This window comes from Herpailurus yagouaroundi, unplaced genomic scaffold (assembly GCF_014898765.1).
Source record: "Herpailurus yagouaroundi ecotype Mexico unplaced genomic scaffold, PumYag 163, whole genome shotgun sequence".
Lineage (NCBI taxonomy): Eukaryota > Metazoa > Chordata > Mammalia > Carnivora > Felidae > Herpailurus > Herpailurus yagouaroundi.
Window position 1 is genome coordinate 24468145 of NW_024412404.1, and position 18162 is coordinate 24486306.

Consider the following 18162-nt stretch of genomic DNA (forward strand, 5'->3'; position numbering starts at 1 on the left):
ACCAAACTCCTTGGGTTGTCCCTATTTGGTATAAGGCTGACAGAAGAGCCGCTTCTCCCTGGAAGGCCTAGAAGTCAGAGGGGAACCTTGTGATACAAAAAGTTGGGGTGGGGAGTATATGAATCTGGGGGGTCCAGGGCCCATGCTGATGATTCCAGGCAGATTAATATTTATCGGAGAATGGTACCTACAGACACATCCTCTGAGGGTTGGCTATTGAAAAGCCATGCTATGGTCCCTCAAACAATGACAGTCCCTTAGCCCTTAGGCTTAAGCACAGAGAAACAACTTATCTGAGGTCAGAGGAAGTGTAGGGATGAGAGAGGAAACAAAGTCAACTGACAGTTAAGAAGTTGTTCACTCCACGAGGCCATGGGAGCCCTTCTCCATGCAGTATGGATAAATTCTCTCCCATGAGTTTTCTAATAACTCACATTTTATAGGAAATTGTTAGGTTAACCGAAAATTAGAATTGTTTCTCAGCCTGTCCCTCACGTTGCCCCCTGGTTGATATGGGGGGACTCTGGACATATACCGGGTAAGGAGGGTGTGCCTCCATCCCCAGGCATGTCTGAGACCCACTTGGTCAGAGAAGTCTCTTTCACCACTGCCCACGCCAATAGGACAGAACTCAGCTCATGACCACAGCATTCCCTGGGAACAAGCAGATAGCATTTCTTCACCGAAGAGAAGAAGAGGGTAGGGAGCAAAGTCAAGTTTTATTATTAAACAACTTTAATCCAAATGCTGATTATTATTTGCAGTGTCTGAAGGCACAAAATATACCTAAAATGTATGGAATAGTCTAAACAGAGTTATAAATCCAAAGAGCAAAGCATGAAAAAAAGATACATTCTGAGCTGACACAGAAATCTGAGTTGGGATTTTTTTTTTGAGAACTTACTTGAATATCAATCATTTCCCCTCATGCCAAGGGTAGGAAATTTAAAAAATAACATAAACATGGTGAAGAATAAATAACACCATGAGGTGTTAAGGGTTTTTTTTTTCAATAAGCAGGATGCCTTTTCCTCAAAGGTATACTCTCTCTCTCTCTCTCTCTCTCTCTCTCTCTCTCTCACACACACACACACACACATGCACACACCCACACACACCCACCCACACACACACACACACACACATGCACACACACACACATACACCTGCCATCTCTCTCCTCTCCCTTACACCCACTCTAAGCAAAGCTGTCCAAGAAGACATCCATGGTGTACCCCAGAAGACAGATCATCTCAGGAAAAAACAGACTTGGGAGTGAGATAAGGCAGTGAGACCAGAATTTGATTAAAAAAATAGATATATATGAAAAACTGACCATCCAGGGCAGGGCCCCCCAAAGTGCTGATGGAAAGAAAATGAAGCCTGCTCTTCCTCAGGGTAACTGTCGCCCACCTAGGCTTCACTATGCGCATGCACCCAGCTCCTGGTTCTCCACGCTCTGATTGGAGAAATGTCAATGGATTGCCTGGGTAGCGCTAACATCAGGCCATTCTCAGCATCCAGAGATAAATAACATAATTATAAACACTCTCCTCTCCAGGGTGCTTTTAGCTGACTATGTGATGCAGCCGTTCCTTTCTGCTCAATCATGTCAGTCAGGACTTCAGGAAAGAAATCAATCCGGGGCTAGTTATCACCCTCATAAATACACCTCTGGAGCAACTCTACAAGGCTATAGGAGATGCAGTCAATAGCCTTTGTATTGTCCCATGACCACAGATGGGCTCTCAGCTCCCTGATGACTGCCCAGCCAGGGATGGGGAGGGGAGCCCAGCCCTCTTGGTGCCCAATGTGGGCTGTGTGCACCATCCTGGCAGGTTAGGAGAGCAGAATCACCTTTGTCGTCAGCTCAGATTACTCAAACTGCTCTGCTCCTACTGGTTCTTTGTCTGGTTCTAAGGTTTAATTGTCCCAAGAAAGACAAGGGAGGGAGGCGTGGCTATCTAGCTGTCTTAGCCTTAAGGAACAGAGCTACCAGTAGGTTCCTTAGTTTGGGGATAATCCTGGGAATCTCAGTGAGAGGGGCCCCTGCCTATTGGCTGGATCACCGCTTGAAGGCTTCTTGTCTGGAGAAGGGGGCAAAGCAGGGAGTAAGGCCTCACACTGTGTTCTGGCCCCATTTTGCAGACTGCCTGCAGGGTTTCAGACCTGGAGACATCCTTTTAATTCTGGAGTTACTTCCCTGGGTGATGAAGAGTTACTTGTGTTTACATCACACCAAGTTCTGCTGCTCCTTCTCTAGGAGCCAAGGCTCCTTCCTATCTGAACAAACTCTTTCCAGCACTGCCCACCGCCTAGAGTACTGGTCTGCTCACCTAGGGCACCTCCCTCCACTCCTCCACCATAACCCTTTGACCCGAAACCACAGGTCACAAATCCCAGGGGTTATTCTCCCTCTGCCTGGTCTCACTGCCTCACCTGGTCCACACACTATAGCTAGCATTTCTCTATTCCCATGGGCAAGGACAAGCCCACCACTGCCAAGCCTCCCAAGGCAATGATGGAGCCTACCTGCCTTCTCCCACATTCTATCACTTGTTGATTCTTCTAATTAGGAAAAGAAAGCAAAAAAACACAAGGCCAATAGTATGACCCTAGAGCATGTCAGCATCAAAGCCCTCAGAGATGGCCTCCTCATGGTGGGTGCTTCTCTTGGGCCCACTGCACACTGCATCATGCTGTGGGTGAACAAGAGGACTCCCCAGGTCCCAGAAGTCTCCTAAGTCCCAGGCTGACAGGAACAGCTGATCACCGTATAGCCCCGTGGCCTGGGGTCAGACCAATGCTGGCTCACTGTTTATCTACCCGAGAGGATTAAAGAGGAACCAAGGGCCAGGAGCAGAGGAACTTGGCAGGAAACCATGGGACATGGCAACAAGCAGCATTTGGGGGCTCCTCTAAAGGGACTGGCTGCTTATCTTCCCCTCTCCCCCGGCAGGAAGGGGCTCCTTATCTGATCACCCCTCCTGCCTTCAGAAAGGCCCAGGAACAGGGGGCTTCTTTGGCACTTCAGAATGATCACAAGTAATTTGCCTTTTTATTCATATAGAACAAAATTTACAAAGTCATTCATACAGTTTTTGTGTGTTTTTTTTTACTGACTTCGAAAATTGGGAATATTCAAAATACACTTTTACCCCACTCCATTCTGTCATTATTTACACATATGTACAAGAAAAATGAAAGAGTCTTTGTGTGTGTGTGTGTGTGTGTGTGTGTGCACGTGTGTGTGGTTTGTGTTGTTGTTTTCTTGTATTAAAAAGCTCTGCTGGTCGGGTGGGTGGATGGGCGGGCGGGAGGGCAGGCGGCGCGGTCAGATGGAGGTGCCATGGGAGGTGTCCAAGGCCTCTGGAAGGACGCCTCCCGGCACAGGCTGGAAGGACATGGGGATGGGGGTCTTCACCGGGCTCTGGCGGAATAGCCCCCCATTGGGCGACCTGTGTTTGCACTGCATGGAGGGCATGGTGGCCGAGCTGCTGAGGGGCAGCGGCAGATTGCTGCTAGGCCCTGACGAGAGTGTCCGGCTGGGGCCGTGGCTGCTTTGCTCTGGCAGAAAAGTGCTGACCGAGAGCTGTGTGTTCTGGTACTCTCGCGTCGGCTCCAAGGCTTGGCTGGGAGCCAGGCCCCCCATCTCCAGGGCCGAAAGCTCAATGGACGCTGGGGAAATCTGCTTGTGAGCAATGTCTTCATCCATTAGACTGTTCATGCGCCGGTGAACCTGCTCCAAATTCACTTCTTTGTCCTGGAGGGAAAGCACAGGAAGGTCAGGCCAAGCCCTCATGTGAGCCAAGGCTGGCTTTCTACAAACTCTGGGAGGCCTGGAGACCCTAGGCATGTTAAGCCTGGTGGACACTAGGTGAGCACTGCCCCCCCATTCCTCCCATACCCCCTCACCTACATCTGGGTGAACTTCAGTTATCTGGGAACTGGTGGCCTAGGACACTGCCCCAAGGTAGCAAAGACCCAGAAAGCAGGCCTTGGCAACATGTACCTTCCCTCCTCACTTGGCCTAGAACCACGGTCACACTCAGAGGCAACCCCTGCGAGAAGATGCCTTGAAGAACTGGCAGAGACAGAAGGAGGAGAAGGGAGTTCCCGTGGGAATAAAAGGAACTGGTCCTTGAGCCCCCAGGGTGTCCTGTGTATTTACCACAGAATTCATAATGCTCAAAGGGCCTGATGTGATCATCCCCATCAGACACAAAAGGAGGCTTGGGTTCAGGAAGGTCAGTGACCTCCCTGGAATCACCACCCTTGTGAATGGCAGAGGCAGCAAGGGAATGCTGAAGCAGGAAGTGGGGGCCTGGCTCACCCTAAAACCCTTGTTCTCTCCATCTCCAGAGATGCCAGAAAGCAGGCATGTCCTTGTCTCCAAGGCCCATGGGGCTGGTTCCTGGATGAGGAAGATGGTGGAGATGGTAAAGAATGGGTCTTTGCAGGGCTTAGATGACTTTCCCGGTGTCAAGAATGTAGAGACAGCCAAGAGGGTGACCCTGACACGCGACTCTCTCCATAATGTAAATGGTGGCAAGGAAATGGTTTTGTTTATTTGTGAGCTTAAGAAAGAGAATAAAATTCACTTTAAATAACTTGATGTTTTGTCTACAATATCAAAATAAATCAAGGGGGCCAAACTGCTTGAAAGCTCCTAAAAGACAAAGATGAGGTACTCTATTTGCTCAGTTCCCCCCATTGAGGTGGGGCATAAGACCAGGTGTCCACAAAGGAGTCATGCCAGCTCCCCAATGAGGTTCAAGTTCCACTCCTATTTTTAGGCAGCATGAGTGCCAATGTGACAGGCAAGCTCATGCCTACCACCCATGCTTCCCTGATGTCAAACTCCTAGAGAAATACCATGTGAAAGCTCTGCTCTGAGATAGAACACCACAGGCTGTCTAATGGTGACATCCGTAGAGTAGAGAGGAGCCTGACCCAGGCCCATCTTATAGGGCAGTTAGAAATACCACAGATGTAAAGGCCCTCAACGGGTTTTCAAAAGATAAAAGAAGGAACCACACAAATCTAGGGGGCAATTCCAGTGGCTGTTCTGAGCTCCTAGGAGGCTGGTGGGAGAGGATCTTCCCCAGGAAGAGGCCACCCTGAGTAGCTGGTGTGAATGCCCCTCTCCCATGGGTTGCTAACCCCCATGAAGTCTCAACCCAGCCTTCCTCAGGCAAGGAAGTTGCCTCTGCAGTTTACTCCTTGTTCTCAGTGGCCCCTGGTGTGGAGAAGGCAGGGCCACTGCTCTCTCCACACCTCTGCTGAGCTCAAGACTGGTAGTCAGACATTGGCTTCTGCCTTTTCCAGAACCTTTCACAGACAAAGAAAACTGACAACCCCCACAAGAAAATAAGAAACTCATCCCAGGCCAAGAGGAGACCTGAGAATAAGAAAGCCAACTGATTTGAGGATGGAAGGTACTATGGGGCATGGCTCCATATCATAGATGGAACAACATCAGAATTCACTGGCATAGCTCCATGGGCAGAGCCGACATTCCAGGGATCTGAAGCCCCACACAGCTGAGCTCAGCTCACTGATGCTGGGAAACCAGCTCCAAGTTGAGGACACCACTGGGTGGCGAGTGTCCTGGGTAAAATCAGGGAAAGGGGCTGGAGACTACCAGGCCTTGACTTAACCTGACTAAATGTAATGCATGAATGTCTTTCACTGACTCTTTTAAGGCTGTAAAAAACTACAAGACACCGAATTCAAGTTCTCTTAATTACCTTACAACATGCTGACCCAGCTCTGTACAACTTTGCCTTTTTCTTTCTGTTTTATCTGCTTTGTTGTTAGTCTTGCACATGAAACCATTTTAAATAGTTTTTTAAACTACTATAGTAGTCTCTGGCTGTTTTAAGACCACCAAGCATCAATTATCCCTTCCTAAGACCATGGTCTGTTTGCTTTGAGGGAATTACTTCTCACTGGATAACAGTTTGAAAGGTGCCCTGCCCACCTGTAGCTAAGACGAAGGACCACTACGCAAACAAGGACAATAGGAATGAACTGAATCCTGAACAAAGAGATAAAGAGACAGAAAAGAGTTGACTGTCCATCCAATAATGCAATAGTACTTCAACAAACTTTCTGCTCCATGACTGTCCTCCTAGATCTTGCCCCCCCCCCAGGTTCTCTGGACAAGTCTGACTCCTGCCCACCACCCATCCTGCTTCTCCAGCCTTCTCATGGTTGCTGTGTGCCCCTGATAAACTCTGGGACAGATAAATCTGTCATCTCCACTGGCCAAACTCAGTGCCACAGCTGTGTTGGTAAATATCTGCATCTATAGGCTATTTTCATTTCAAAATATGGGAAGGGCAGAAGACAAGTATCAGAGATCCTGGTAGCTGGATTAGTTGAGAGAGAATTTCAGAAACTTTTAGGGTCTCATAATAGAACCTTCCTTTCTCTTTGCAGACAGCAAAGCTTGGAGAAGGCTTGATAGCCAGCTGTCCCTGCTGGCAAAGTCTTCAGTTTCCACTGAAGAAAAACCGATGACCAATGGACCTGGGATCATTGGAAGAACGAGTTAGTTGCATGATCTCACCATTTCCTTCTTTAGATTTTCTTTCCAGGGTTCTAATAATCCTTTTGGGGACACAAAGAAGTCACATTTAAAAGTGGACTAATTTGGAGGGGAAGGCAAGTATCTTGGTCCCAGTCCTGTTCACTCTGGCAGTTAAAAGAAAGGGTATGACCCTTTTTCTCAGAAAGTGTTCAGGAGATGCTCCCCATTTTGCAGGGGTCTACAGATAGAGAAAGGAGAACTTCCTGTCCAAGAAGACCACAGGAAGGCAGAGAGTTGAGAGTGGGGACAAAGTGAAAGGAGCCCTCTCTATCGAATGCTAGGGCCACAAAACAGAAGGAGAGCTTTGGGGGAAGACCAACAACCCAAAATACTCTGAAGAAAAATGTGAACAAAGGAGGTCTCTGAGATGAAATCCTTCACCCAGGAAGTATAAGGCAGAAGAGGTTCAGGGGATGGAATTATAAAAGTGGTTGAGACTAGGCACCAATCTAGCATAATAATCACAGCTGTGAGGACTTGATCTGGTACTACCAAAGCATCTAGAATAAAAATGAGCCCAGAGCATAGGTGTGGCTACAGCCCAATTACCTGAGAATCAGTACTTTTGGAGGAAAGAGCTTGAATATAGTTTCCTAAATCCATATATGTTTCTTCTTGCCTCAAGTTAAGGACAAATGAAGCAGTTCCAAGGACTGTAAAGCTGTTCAGTGAGTGTCAGCTTCCAATTGAGGTTAGTCATTAGCCTATAACCTTTCCACGTCAGGATACAGAGAAAACGTCCACACCAACTGAACAGACTTTCCTGGGAGACCTTCCCACCCCAAATGGCAGTAAAGTAATTAATCCTCTGTGCACCAGTGGGACCTCATTCTATTCAAATTCTGTTACTGCTGGTAGCTAGCTCCAACACAAAACAAATCCCAGAAGAACAAGGTGGCATCGTGACCTGCCCATATTTGATTGTTTAACTGGACAGAAAATGAGAAAAACTCATGAGAAATGCCTCCCCACCCCCCAACACAGGTAGTCTGTTTGAGCCTCCAATCTATTTCTAAGCTGCCTGCTTCTTCCACCGTCTAGAGGTCAGATCTGAAGTGCAGAAAACTGGAGAAAACCACCTTGTACAGTAAAGCCTGGAAGAATCGTCTTGGATCACCTGGGGCCACAGATTTAGCACACACTAAGTCATTTCCAGTAGTCCCCGGCCAAGGAACGAGGAGGCAGAAATAATCCACCTGCTCAAGAAAAGAGGCAGGAGTGATTTGAATAATTATCTATATTTTAGACAAAATGGGACATTCTATTATGTTATGCAAATTCAAATAATGGACTTTTTTATGTGAACTACATCAGTTTACATCCTCATTATCTCAAGTTTTTGGTGTTCAACCGTACAGAAACTTGCTGCTGTCTTCATTAATTTACTGTAGGTAACTGACCTAGTCAAACATCCCTGAATATGACATAAAATCCATGGGCTGCATTTATCCACAAATCCGGCTAAATTCCAGCTCTGTGTTTCTCACCTCATATTAAACATGATGACAGATGCACCAAAAGAGGTTACTGGGGACCCTCTCCCAGGCATTGTCTTGCAGAGAGATAAAGTTCTGTAATTAAGCCGCTGTTCACCAACGTGGAAATAATTCAGTGTACTGGAAAATGGTAATTAACTAAACTATCATCTATGTAACAGCCAGTTACACATGGGACTCGTTAGAACAGGCTTTGTTTGGTGTCCAATGGCTTTTACTTTAAGTTGAGCAGGAACAAAATGGGACAGGGGACTTCACACCTGACTGGGATGGTTGTAGAGGTGTTCTCCCATTACCACTGACACCAACCGGGTTGTAAATGAGACCCAATGGCTGGGGAAAACGCCATCAATACGAACTTCTTAAGTGTTGCTATAAAGACTTGCCCAGCCCTAAAGGACTGGTCTGGAGATCTGAAAGTAGTGGCTAGGTAAGGGCAAAGAAATTGAGCAGTTAATGAAGTGGTCTCAAGAGATGATGGACAGTTTTCAGAGCATCATTGGGAAAGAATTCTGATGGATTCTGTCACAGATTCCATAGGGGAGGGCAAAAAGAAGAGAGAGCTGATGGACATCTCCCATCATACGTGGTAGCAGCAGGTGTACATGGGGTGAACTGAGGCTAAGGGTGAAGAGATTCGCTCAAAGTCACACTACTTCATGCTAAGTGGAGCATCAGGATCAGAGTCCATATCTACCTGCCTCCAAAACCTGGGATCTTTCCAACTATGCCAAGCTGTGTGTTCCCAATTTCCCCTTGAGAGGATTGTGTAGACCAGTGGTTTTCATCCTTGACAGGATGTCAGAAGTACATGTGGAACTCTTAGAAACTACAGTTGTTCAGATCTACCTAATAGGACCCTTTGGGGAATGGAGCCCAAGCATCTGTATTTCTAAAAACCTCCAGGATTAATCACCTCTGATGTGCAGCCAGAACTGAAAGTCATTGATCCAGCTGAAATGATTACACAACAATTTAACATTAATAACGTTTTCTTTATAGGAGCCCAGACTGGTTCATTCATTCGATAAACACTTTTGAGCTCCTACTACCAGATGAGCTAATGTTCTTGGTAAAGCATCCATCTTGGTCCCTGGCATGTAGAAGGTGCTCAATACTTCAGCTATATTCATCACCTCTTAACGAGAGGCTCCACTGTTCCAGACACTGGGCAAAGTGATGGCAATGCGGAGGTGGAGAAGTGCCAACTGACTCCAAGCAGGGATAGGCAAGTAAACCATTAGCAGCAATTTGGAATCAGCCAGCATGAGTGCATACACCCAGGGAAGCAGCCCATAGAGGTGAGCAGGGGAGATTTTACAGAGGGGAGTGATGTCTGAGCTGCTTTTGAGATACACATTGGTGTAAGATAAGCATTCACTCTCTTCTTGCTAATAGGTCTTGGGATAAGGGCTTAAATGCACACTTGCTATCCTTACCCTCATGCTAAGAGGTCTGATATCAGGAGTGTAGCCACTGGGCCAGACTCAGTTTGTGGCCGAAGAGACAAACTGGGGTGCAGAGGATGTCAATGCCTCACTAGGAGCCGGCATCCTGGCTCAAGGAAAAAAGCCCAAGCTACACTTTTAATTCCCCAAATTCTCTGGCAAATGTCAGGCAGGAACCCCCGCTCCTGCACACACCCCATGGAAGGCCCAGTGGCAGACACAGCAATCATATCCCAGTTCTGTCCCTGCCTATTCTGCCGTTCATTTCTCCAGGGCCAAAGATGTCTTCCTCCAATGCTCTTGAAGGCAATCAGGAGAGTTAAGAAGATAACATGTAATCTTTCTGGCACAGAGAAGGTGCCCTAAGATGTGAATTGTCCTCCCCACACCCCTTACTGCCCATCACAAGGTCCTTGGGAGGGAATAGGGCCTTGGCCGCCATTCGCCAAGCATGTCCCACGGGCAGGTGCCGCTTATGGCACTTTCCACACCTTCCCTCATTGAACCTCAGAGCAACCCCGTGAGGCTGGCATAAAGGAAGAGGGGAAAGATACAGGAGAGAAAAATCTCTACATGGAGTTGGAAGAAGCATCAGAGGAGTGAAGGCAGAGAAGGGTGCAGAGCCAAAGGGGGTGTCCCCTGCCACAAATCCTCCACGGAGAGCAGGCATGTGTTTCCCGGCCACACAGACAGCAGCTGGCCCGCCGGCTGCTACTCTGTCGCTGCTGCCCAGCCACCCTGGCCTCTGTCAGCTCCTGTCTGCGATGGAAGCAGGGACGGGGTGGGGAGGGCAGGCAAGGCAGGAAGCACAAACATTCCAAGCTCCCAGCCCAGTGACGGATGATTCATCCCTCACTCTTCATGTCATCTCCCATTTGTGCGGTTCTCATCTTTATTTCATGAATATTTTATTCTTAGAGCAATGGCTCCACTTCCCCCATAAATCTAGAGGGTGGCTCTTTACTGCAACCACAGAGTCTGCTGCACTCACCTGCACTGAGTAACTACATAATAGTCTGATTCCTTAGAAAAAATACGAGCTCAAATCCACATGAATATTAAGGGGTTGAACGCACATTACTACTCTTCCTCAAGTAGGTGTCTAAAGTCTGAAGACATCTCAGCACAAGCCATTAAACACAACTAGAACTACACCCAAAGACAGGTTTCTGGCTCTTAAGAAATACAGCCAGTGCCCCAAAATGAAGCATTCTAAGGTAAAGCAGACACTCTCACCTAATTGAGAATGCTGCTCCATAAAACACAGCCAACCAGTAACACAAAGTGGTTCTGGATTAAATACCGCTAATATTTGTGGAAGGTTTGAAAGATATGCTTCTAATATCCTGTTGTTTCAACCCCCTCCTGGTTCTTATTCCCTCCATGATGAGGGCTCAACCACTTGGCCTGACATCCAAGTCCCTTAGAGCAAGTCCCTGCTCCCTGATCCAGCGTCCTCCACTCACATCCCCTTGCTGATGGCGACACTCTAGCCCCCACAGCTCCAGGAGGTGTGATGACTGTTTACCTCCGTGTTGTTCACCCTACCCGAAAGGCAACTTTCAATCTCACCTCCAGCTCTAGGATCTGTACCAACCCTTCAACACTTCACTAACTGGGAGGAGCTCTTCACTAACTAATACCCCTGCCCCCCCATGACCCCAGGCTGGGCTGGGTGTCTCTCAGTACATCCATGGTACCCTCTGCTCACTTGAGAATAGCCTTGATCAATGGAGGCTGCTTTGGTCAACCTCTCTGCCACATCTGCTCCTGCGGAGGTAAGCCCCCTGGGGACATGGACTGTTCCCCCACAGGCATATATTTATGAAAGGAAGAAGAGAGAGGGAGAGATTTCATTTGAAAATCAGAAACTCATAAAAACAGAAAAAAGATGGGGAATATTTCCCTCTTCTATCATGCAACCCTTAGCAACACCAGAAGGGGCTGGAGGAAAGGCAGCTACCCTGCTTTTGCAACCTGTCTTTTCACTGGTCCTCATTCCTATCTGGAAGCAAGTTGGGGGCAGGTGCAGAAACTTCCACATTTTCTAGGCAGGACCAATGTATTTCATTCTCTCTTATGCCTCAGATCCTGGGCTTATGCAGAAGCCAGAGGAGAAGACAGAATGCTTTGCTGACAAGAAGAGAGCTGTTCCTCACAGCTGGGTCATTTCTTGGTCTCCTGGTCTTTTCTCTGTATTTCTCTCTTTCACGTCTGCCTTCTATATCTCTCCAAAAATCAATCCCCTCACCTCTCCTTCTCTCTCTCTCCCTTCTCTCTCTCTCTCTCTCTCTCTCTCTCAAACACACACACACACACACACACACACAGTACTCATTCACTTTGGCTGCCCAGGCTAGGCTTGTCACTAAACACTAAACTAGGGGATGTGAAGGGACATGATGACCAGAAGCAGATGAGAATGTCCTGTCCAAAGGAAGAATGGCCTCTCTCTGCACCTAGTTCATACGGGACATTCTGGAGGGCAGAGCCTGTTTCTCCTGGGCACCCACTCTGCCCATGCCATCCCAGGTCAGCACTTCCATGACAGGGAGATGCTCACCCACCCAGAGAGCCTCTCCTGCTCCCCTGACCCAAGGGCATGTGCACTGAGAAGTCAGGCTGTGGCTGATTGGGTCTGGAAAAAAAACAAACCCAAACCAAACAATATGGAGAGTGAATGCAATGGGATCTTGTCTTCCCTTGTCCCACTGGGGATGGTTCCAGGACCACCCTACCCTGGGTACATGCTGAGCCTTCTGTACATATAGACTTGAGGCTGGTAAGGGGACATATATGCAGACTTTCCTAAAAACTACTCATCGGAATAATTCACAGTCCCTCCCAATAACTTCTTCACAAAAAAATTTCCAGGAGCAAAAGAAGTTCAAGCAGAACCATTAACTGTTCCTTTCAGTGGCTTTCCCTTAAGTCTCCTCCTTCCTTCTCACCCGTGGCCCAGGGGTGACCAGAGAAGCACTGAGGCCATGGGAGACCCAGGCCTTTTCCACTTTGCACTTCCTTGCAGGGAAGCACACAGAAGGCAGATGAGGAAGATGGATGTCCCTAGAACATTTCCAACATGCTGAATCAAATGGCAAGATCCTTCCAGCAAAAACTAAGTGTGATGACAGAGAGCTTGCTGCCTGGTATGAATGGAAAGTCTGTCCTCACCCCGACCTTGCCAGGTGCTCCATTACAGACTGATATGGGGTATGGCCAACCAGTCTCTCCACGCTGCAGAGATGGTGGCCATGGCGACACTGCCTTTCTGGATTTGGCGCTGGTTACTTTGCTGCATCTTGTTTGAAATTTACACCTGTTTGTAGCAACATAATCTGTTGATTAGAATTCAGAAGAAGCTGAGGTATAGGCAGCACAGAGGGGCAGCCCTGCAATCCAGTGGCTCGGCTTATGTCTCCCTGCCTGTGTGTAGGTTTCCGCTGGCACAGATCATCCCCAAATGGCACTCCTTGCCACCCTCCCTTAGGGGAACTGGCTCCAGGGTCCCTTGGTGGAGGCTTCATATAAAAAAATGGACTCAAAGAAGAACAAAACCCCAACGGAAGGAAGTGTTGTGGAAAGAATCAGCTTGTGGTTGGCACACATAAGGAGGGATTTTGTGCCAGAACTTGAAGTCTGGACAGAGCCACAAAGTTCCCTGTGCTGGGTGTTCCTGGAGGAACATGGGCAAGGCCGGGCCCTATACGGAGGGGGAAGGGAAGGGGAGAAGGGGCGATGGGAGGGGAAGCGGGGGCCAGGCCCTACTTGCATGCTGGAAGAGCAGAGCCCTGTGGCCCTTGATGTGAAGGCAAAGAGAACCAAGAAGGAATGAGATCTCCTCTCTTACCCTACAGTTGGTCTCTCCAGGTCAGGGTGGAGGCACATGGGCGGGGCAGGGTGGGGAAGGGCTCTCTGGCGCTGCTCATGCTGTACCCGCTCTATAGATAAATACAGGACTTTAGTGGCCATGGCTGGTGCCTTGGCACTTTGTTCAAGCATAAAAACATCCCCTACATTTGTTCTCTTGCTTTAAAATCAAAGTAAAACAATGACACCATCCCCCCCAAATAAAACACTGCCGCCTCTAGACAAGTGACTTCGGTAAATACTAACTGGAAGAAAACCGCCCGCCGAGTGGCCCAGTATGACTCTCCTGCCTCTAGGATGCAGAAAGGAGAAGCAGGACTCAGGGCACGGACCTCTTTGGGGGTCTCCTGGTGGCACCGGTTGCTGTTCCACCACAACTCCAGGGCGGCCACCAGGCAGGCCAGGAGGAGGCCGATGGCCAGGATGCAGAAGACCCCAGCGAAGCTGTGCAGCTTGAGGGATTTGCCGTCGGCCTGGGCACTGGCGTGGCTGGTGAGATCACAGCGGCCCATGTGAGGCCACCACTTTTGCTTGAGCACGTCCAGGTCCCCAGTGTCCTGCAACTCCAGGATCCTGCAAGATACAATCCACATGAGCCACAGCCACCGGCCTCATCAGTGTGGTCATGGGGGCTTTGGCCCTTTCCCCACCATGCTGGCCCTTCCACAGACCACGCTGAACCGTGGTGGCTCTTATTCTGTCCCAATTTTTCCCTCCCCAATCCATTCTCCCACTGTGAGACAGAGTGCTCTTCCCAAAATACACATCAGGTTTGTCTTTCTCCTTAAAAGTCTCGATGCCCCCTCCTACCACTGCCCATGGATAAAGTTCAATAGCAAGCACATAAGGACCCTTCACATGGGACTGGGGGCAAGCTCTGGGGATAAAATAGGAAAATATAGAACTGGACGAGGCAATATTTGGACTGTGGACTTACAAAAATGCTTTCTTTAAACCTTCAATCCATTGTAAGTTTCTCCCACCAGGATTCCCCAAATCACTCATTCATTCATTCGATTTGAGGAGTATCTGCCTTGCGCTATGTGTGATGTTCAACACTGCTGAGGGTGCAGTCCAGAGACACATACATGGACCTTGAAACAATTAGAGCAATCAGTGTGGACACCGAAGCTGTGATCAATACCATGACATGAAAGCACAGGTGCTAAGAAATGGTGCACTGGGTGGGTGTCCAGACCAGGGGGGTTACAGGGAGGACCTCATCAAGGAAGTGACAGGTAAGCTGCCACCTGAAGGAAGGTTAGTCATCAAATAGCTCACACTTGTCTGGCATATTCTATGTGCCAGGATATATGCTAAGTGCTTGACAGATAGTGTTTAATTGTCATGTCAACCCTTTGAGATGGTTCCTTCCATTCTCCTATTTTAAACAGAAGGAAATGGAGGCACAGAGAGGTGAAATATCTTGCCAAATTCACTTTGTGGTTGGCAGGGATGGCATTCAACAAGAAGGAAAAACTACAGCCATGCTTGAAAGTCTTGTCTGGGCTAAGTGCTCAGCATGTCTGAGATGCTAAAATATGGCCACTGAGGCTGGAGAGTGATGAGTGAGGAGGAAGATGGTGGGAGAAGAAGCTAAAGCAGGAAGAGCTGAGAATGTCGGTTCTGAGAGGGTATGAGAGGGAGTCTGGATTCCATCCTGATCACCAAGGTGGGGCAAACCCCTGGGCTCCTGTAGTCCCCATGCAGGTGTTTGGATGGTGGTTTTCCTTCTTGTGGCATTTTATGGACTCCCTCTGTAATCCAGTGGTCTGAACAGTGAGCTAGTAGTATCTGGTAGTCCCCAGCCTCCTCATACCCAAGCTTTTCCATCTGGGGAGGGAGACTCTTTCAGCCTGGTGCGTGGTGATATATCCAGGTGATAACACCTGCCGTGACCTCTCTGAGCCCATATTCTCAGCTCTCTGGGTGTACACAGTTCAGGAGAAGTGGTTCTGTACAGCCAGGAGAAGCTCACTTCCAACTGTTCAGTTGAGCAGTCTCTGCCCTGGACCTGCATTGCAGGCCACCTGTGACCATAAGCTGAGGCTGAGGTCTATGGGCTGTGCATGCATGCATGGGCTGTGGCTGTTGGAGAAGGAAGGCGACAGCCCAGAGGGGGTCCTCTGACCTTTCACCATCATGGACCCAGCATAGCATGGCCTTTCATAGGCTGTGAATAGCTTGGCTCAGTACAAGAAGCAGGGGATGGAGGCACCAGATCTCAACTGGGTATCACGGAACAAGTGACTTGCTCCTGCTTAACCTTGGCTGGCTCATCTTTGTAAGATAGATCCATGACCCCACTAGGTGAGTAGATCCTTCAGGATGGGCTGTGTGTTACTCTCCATGGTTTCTCCTGAGCAAGCAGAGTGGCGGCACAACTTGGGCCATCAATGGATGTTGGCTGCATCAATATGTGTGTGAATATATTAATTGAATCATGAAAACTAATCTAAACTAAAATGGCCATGGTGAGATAATGAGATAATGTCTGTTAAGAGCCAAGGACACAAGTCAGCACAAAAGACTTAATATGCCGCTGTGCCTGTAGGGACTTGGTCATTGAGATAAATGCATGATTGACATGTGCACCTGTGCGCCTTGGGCTTGTGCTCGGTATGCCATTGAGCATCACAGATATCTCACATGGCACATCCCATGATCACCTGGGCAGCTTCAGTGTCCCATACCTCTGTATGGCACTGGACATGTTACGGAAGCTGGCCACTGGTTCATGCTGAAAGGCCACTATTTAAGTCTATGCTGGCAGGTCTGAATAAGCTGGGCCTCCTGGCAGTTATGGGAAGCCCAGGGCTGGATATGCAGGATCTCAGGGCTTTGAGAAGACTCGTGGGTAGACTAATGGCTCGCTGAGGAGAGACAGCAGAGCTTTGTATTTAGCACAGATTCTGCTCTGATGGACATCATGCAAACACAGACCGTGCCATCACACTAGCCATGGTATGCAACCTCTCAATTTCAGTGCCCTTATTACTAAAATCTGTGATCATAACAACTCCTACCACAGCATGACTGTGACAAAATGGAAAAGGGACACATGGGCACCACTCAGCTCAAGATATGGCAAGTAATAAGAGCTCCATAAAAGCTGGTAAAATTTGCACAGTCTGATGGCCATGCTGACCAGCAGCCCTATCCAGTCCAGTACTGACATGCACTGCCTTTTATTGAGAACATAGTAGGGACTGATCATTTACCATTGTTGTAATCCTCCTAGCAGCCTGCAAAGTAGTTCTTAGTGAATCAGTTTTACATCTTGAAGACCTGAGGCTTGGCATCTAGATGACTTGTTCATGGTTGCAATTAGAAAGTGGCAAGATTACTCTTCAGAGCTGGGGCGTGCTGACCCGGGAGGCCATGCTCTTTCCAGATAATCAGGCTGCTAAGTGCAGTCAGCGGGCTCTCTGAGAGTTAGGATCTGGTCTACCGGACCATGAAACTCTGGCCAGAGCATAGCTGTAGGGTCTGATTTTTACTCCTCCGCTCACTGACTGCAACATCAGGCAGGCTGCTTAGTTCTACCGATGCTTCTCTTCTTCCTGCTCCTTTTAATTGTATGCATTTTTATGCCCAATATTATTCCAGGAAGAATGTAAGGCAATTTATAGGGAAACATAGAATAAAGTAAAAACAAACAAATCAAAAGGAAAATTTAAACATGTAAGCAACAGAGGAAAGATAAAACAAGTCACGGGCACAAAATGAGTCCTAGAACAAAGCTAAACTAATGCACACCATAATAATCTATACTCCTGCTTATGAGTAAGCCGGAGCGATAATAGCCACTTCCTGAAGCCAGTTGTTCTATTTTCCAGACAGATATAATTGCAGGTGCTTTCCTCTGGTCAATAGTTGGGGAGCCTGCTACACAGTAGGTGCTCTATAAATGGCTATTAGGTTGTTAAACATTTATTGAATGCCTGCCCTGCATGCCATGGTCCACAAACAGGCTACAGCACTCAACCCTGCCATACACACTTAGAAGGCACGGCCTATAGAACCTGTTCTCTGCCAAAGCAAGGGCGTGTACCCATATTCAAGGAAACAGCTTAGTTTCCAGGATGAAGGGAAAGAAAGTTACAGCAGTTCCAGATAAGACCGGGATCTGTGATTTCTATGAGGCCTTTTTTTTCCTGTAAATGGCATAGTGCATTGCTTCCTGGATCTGCCCCCTTCCTCCTCTCAGGCATGCCCCAACTAGAGGCAGCTCACGGTTCTGTAGGCATCAAACAACGGAGAGCCTCTCAAAGAACCACTGGCAGTAGTACATTGACGACCTGAGGTCAGAGTGTTCCTTCTAAGTAGATACCCATCTGCCCAGGTAGGGGAGGGGGGATGCTTTCAGCCCAAGAGAGGCTGCAACACAGAGACTTAATATGCACTCTCCTCCCAACTCTGCCAGGAGCTGGATGAGTGACCCTCTCTGAACTTCAGGATGTTAAATGAATGATCTCTAACAACTCTTGCCCCTCCAAATGGATTATCCTCAGTGCTGGGATGCCTGTGTTTACCAGTCAACTGGTGTTGCCCCTAAGCCTGGGTACCATGCCAGCTTTTTCATTTGGACACATCTGCTATTTTGGATTTTGGTGGACCAAGATAGCCTGTCCTTTGGGATTCCTCTCTAAGCTCCTTAGTCCTGCCCTCTTCACTCACCAGGATGTCACCTCACAGACATGTGTGGGCGATGGGCCCAAGGCACAGATGTCCTTAGGAACAGGAGCCCCAG

At 48.3% G+C, this 18162-nt stretch overlaps 1 protein-coding gene across 6 annotated transcripts in view; it reads right to left on the reverse strand.

The window, feature by feature from the left end:
• Positions 1 to 700: 700 nt before the first annotated feature.
• GRID1 (glutamate ionotropic receptor delta type subunit 1) overlaps positions 701 to 18162 on the reverse strand; it is a 695423-nt gene continuing 677961 nt past the window's right edge. For 4 of the 6 annotated variants that reach the window (XM_040485619.1, XM_040485616.1, XM_040485615.1 and 1 more), the window contains 2 exons: positions 13742 to 13982; positions 701 to 3763 (listed from right to left, as the gene is read on the reverse strand). In XM_040485619.1, coding sequence (XP_040341553.1) covers positions 3335 to 3763; positions 13742 to 13982 — 670 coding nt within the window. In that variant the 3' untranslated portion in view covers positions 701 to 3334. Of the gene's footprint in view, positions 3764 to 13389; positions 13481 to 13655; positions 13983 to 18162 lie in introns of all 6 variants that reach the window. The other 2 variants (XM_040485621.1, XM_040485620.1) reach the window with 2 other exon arrangements.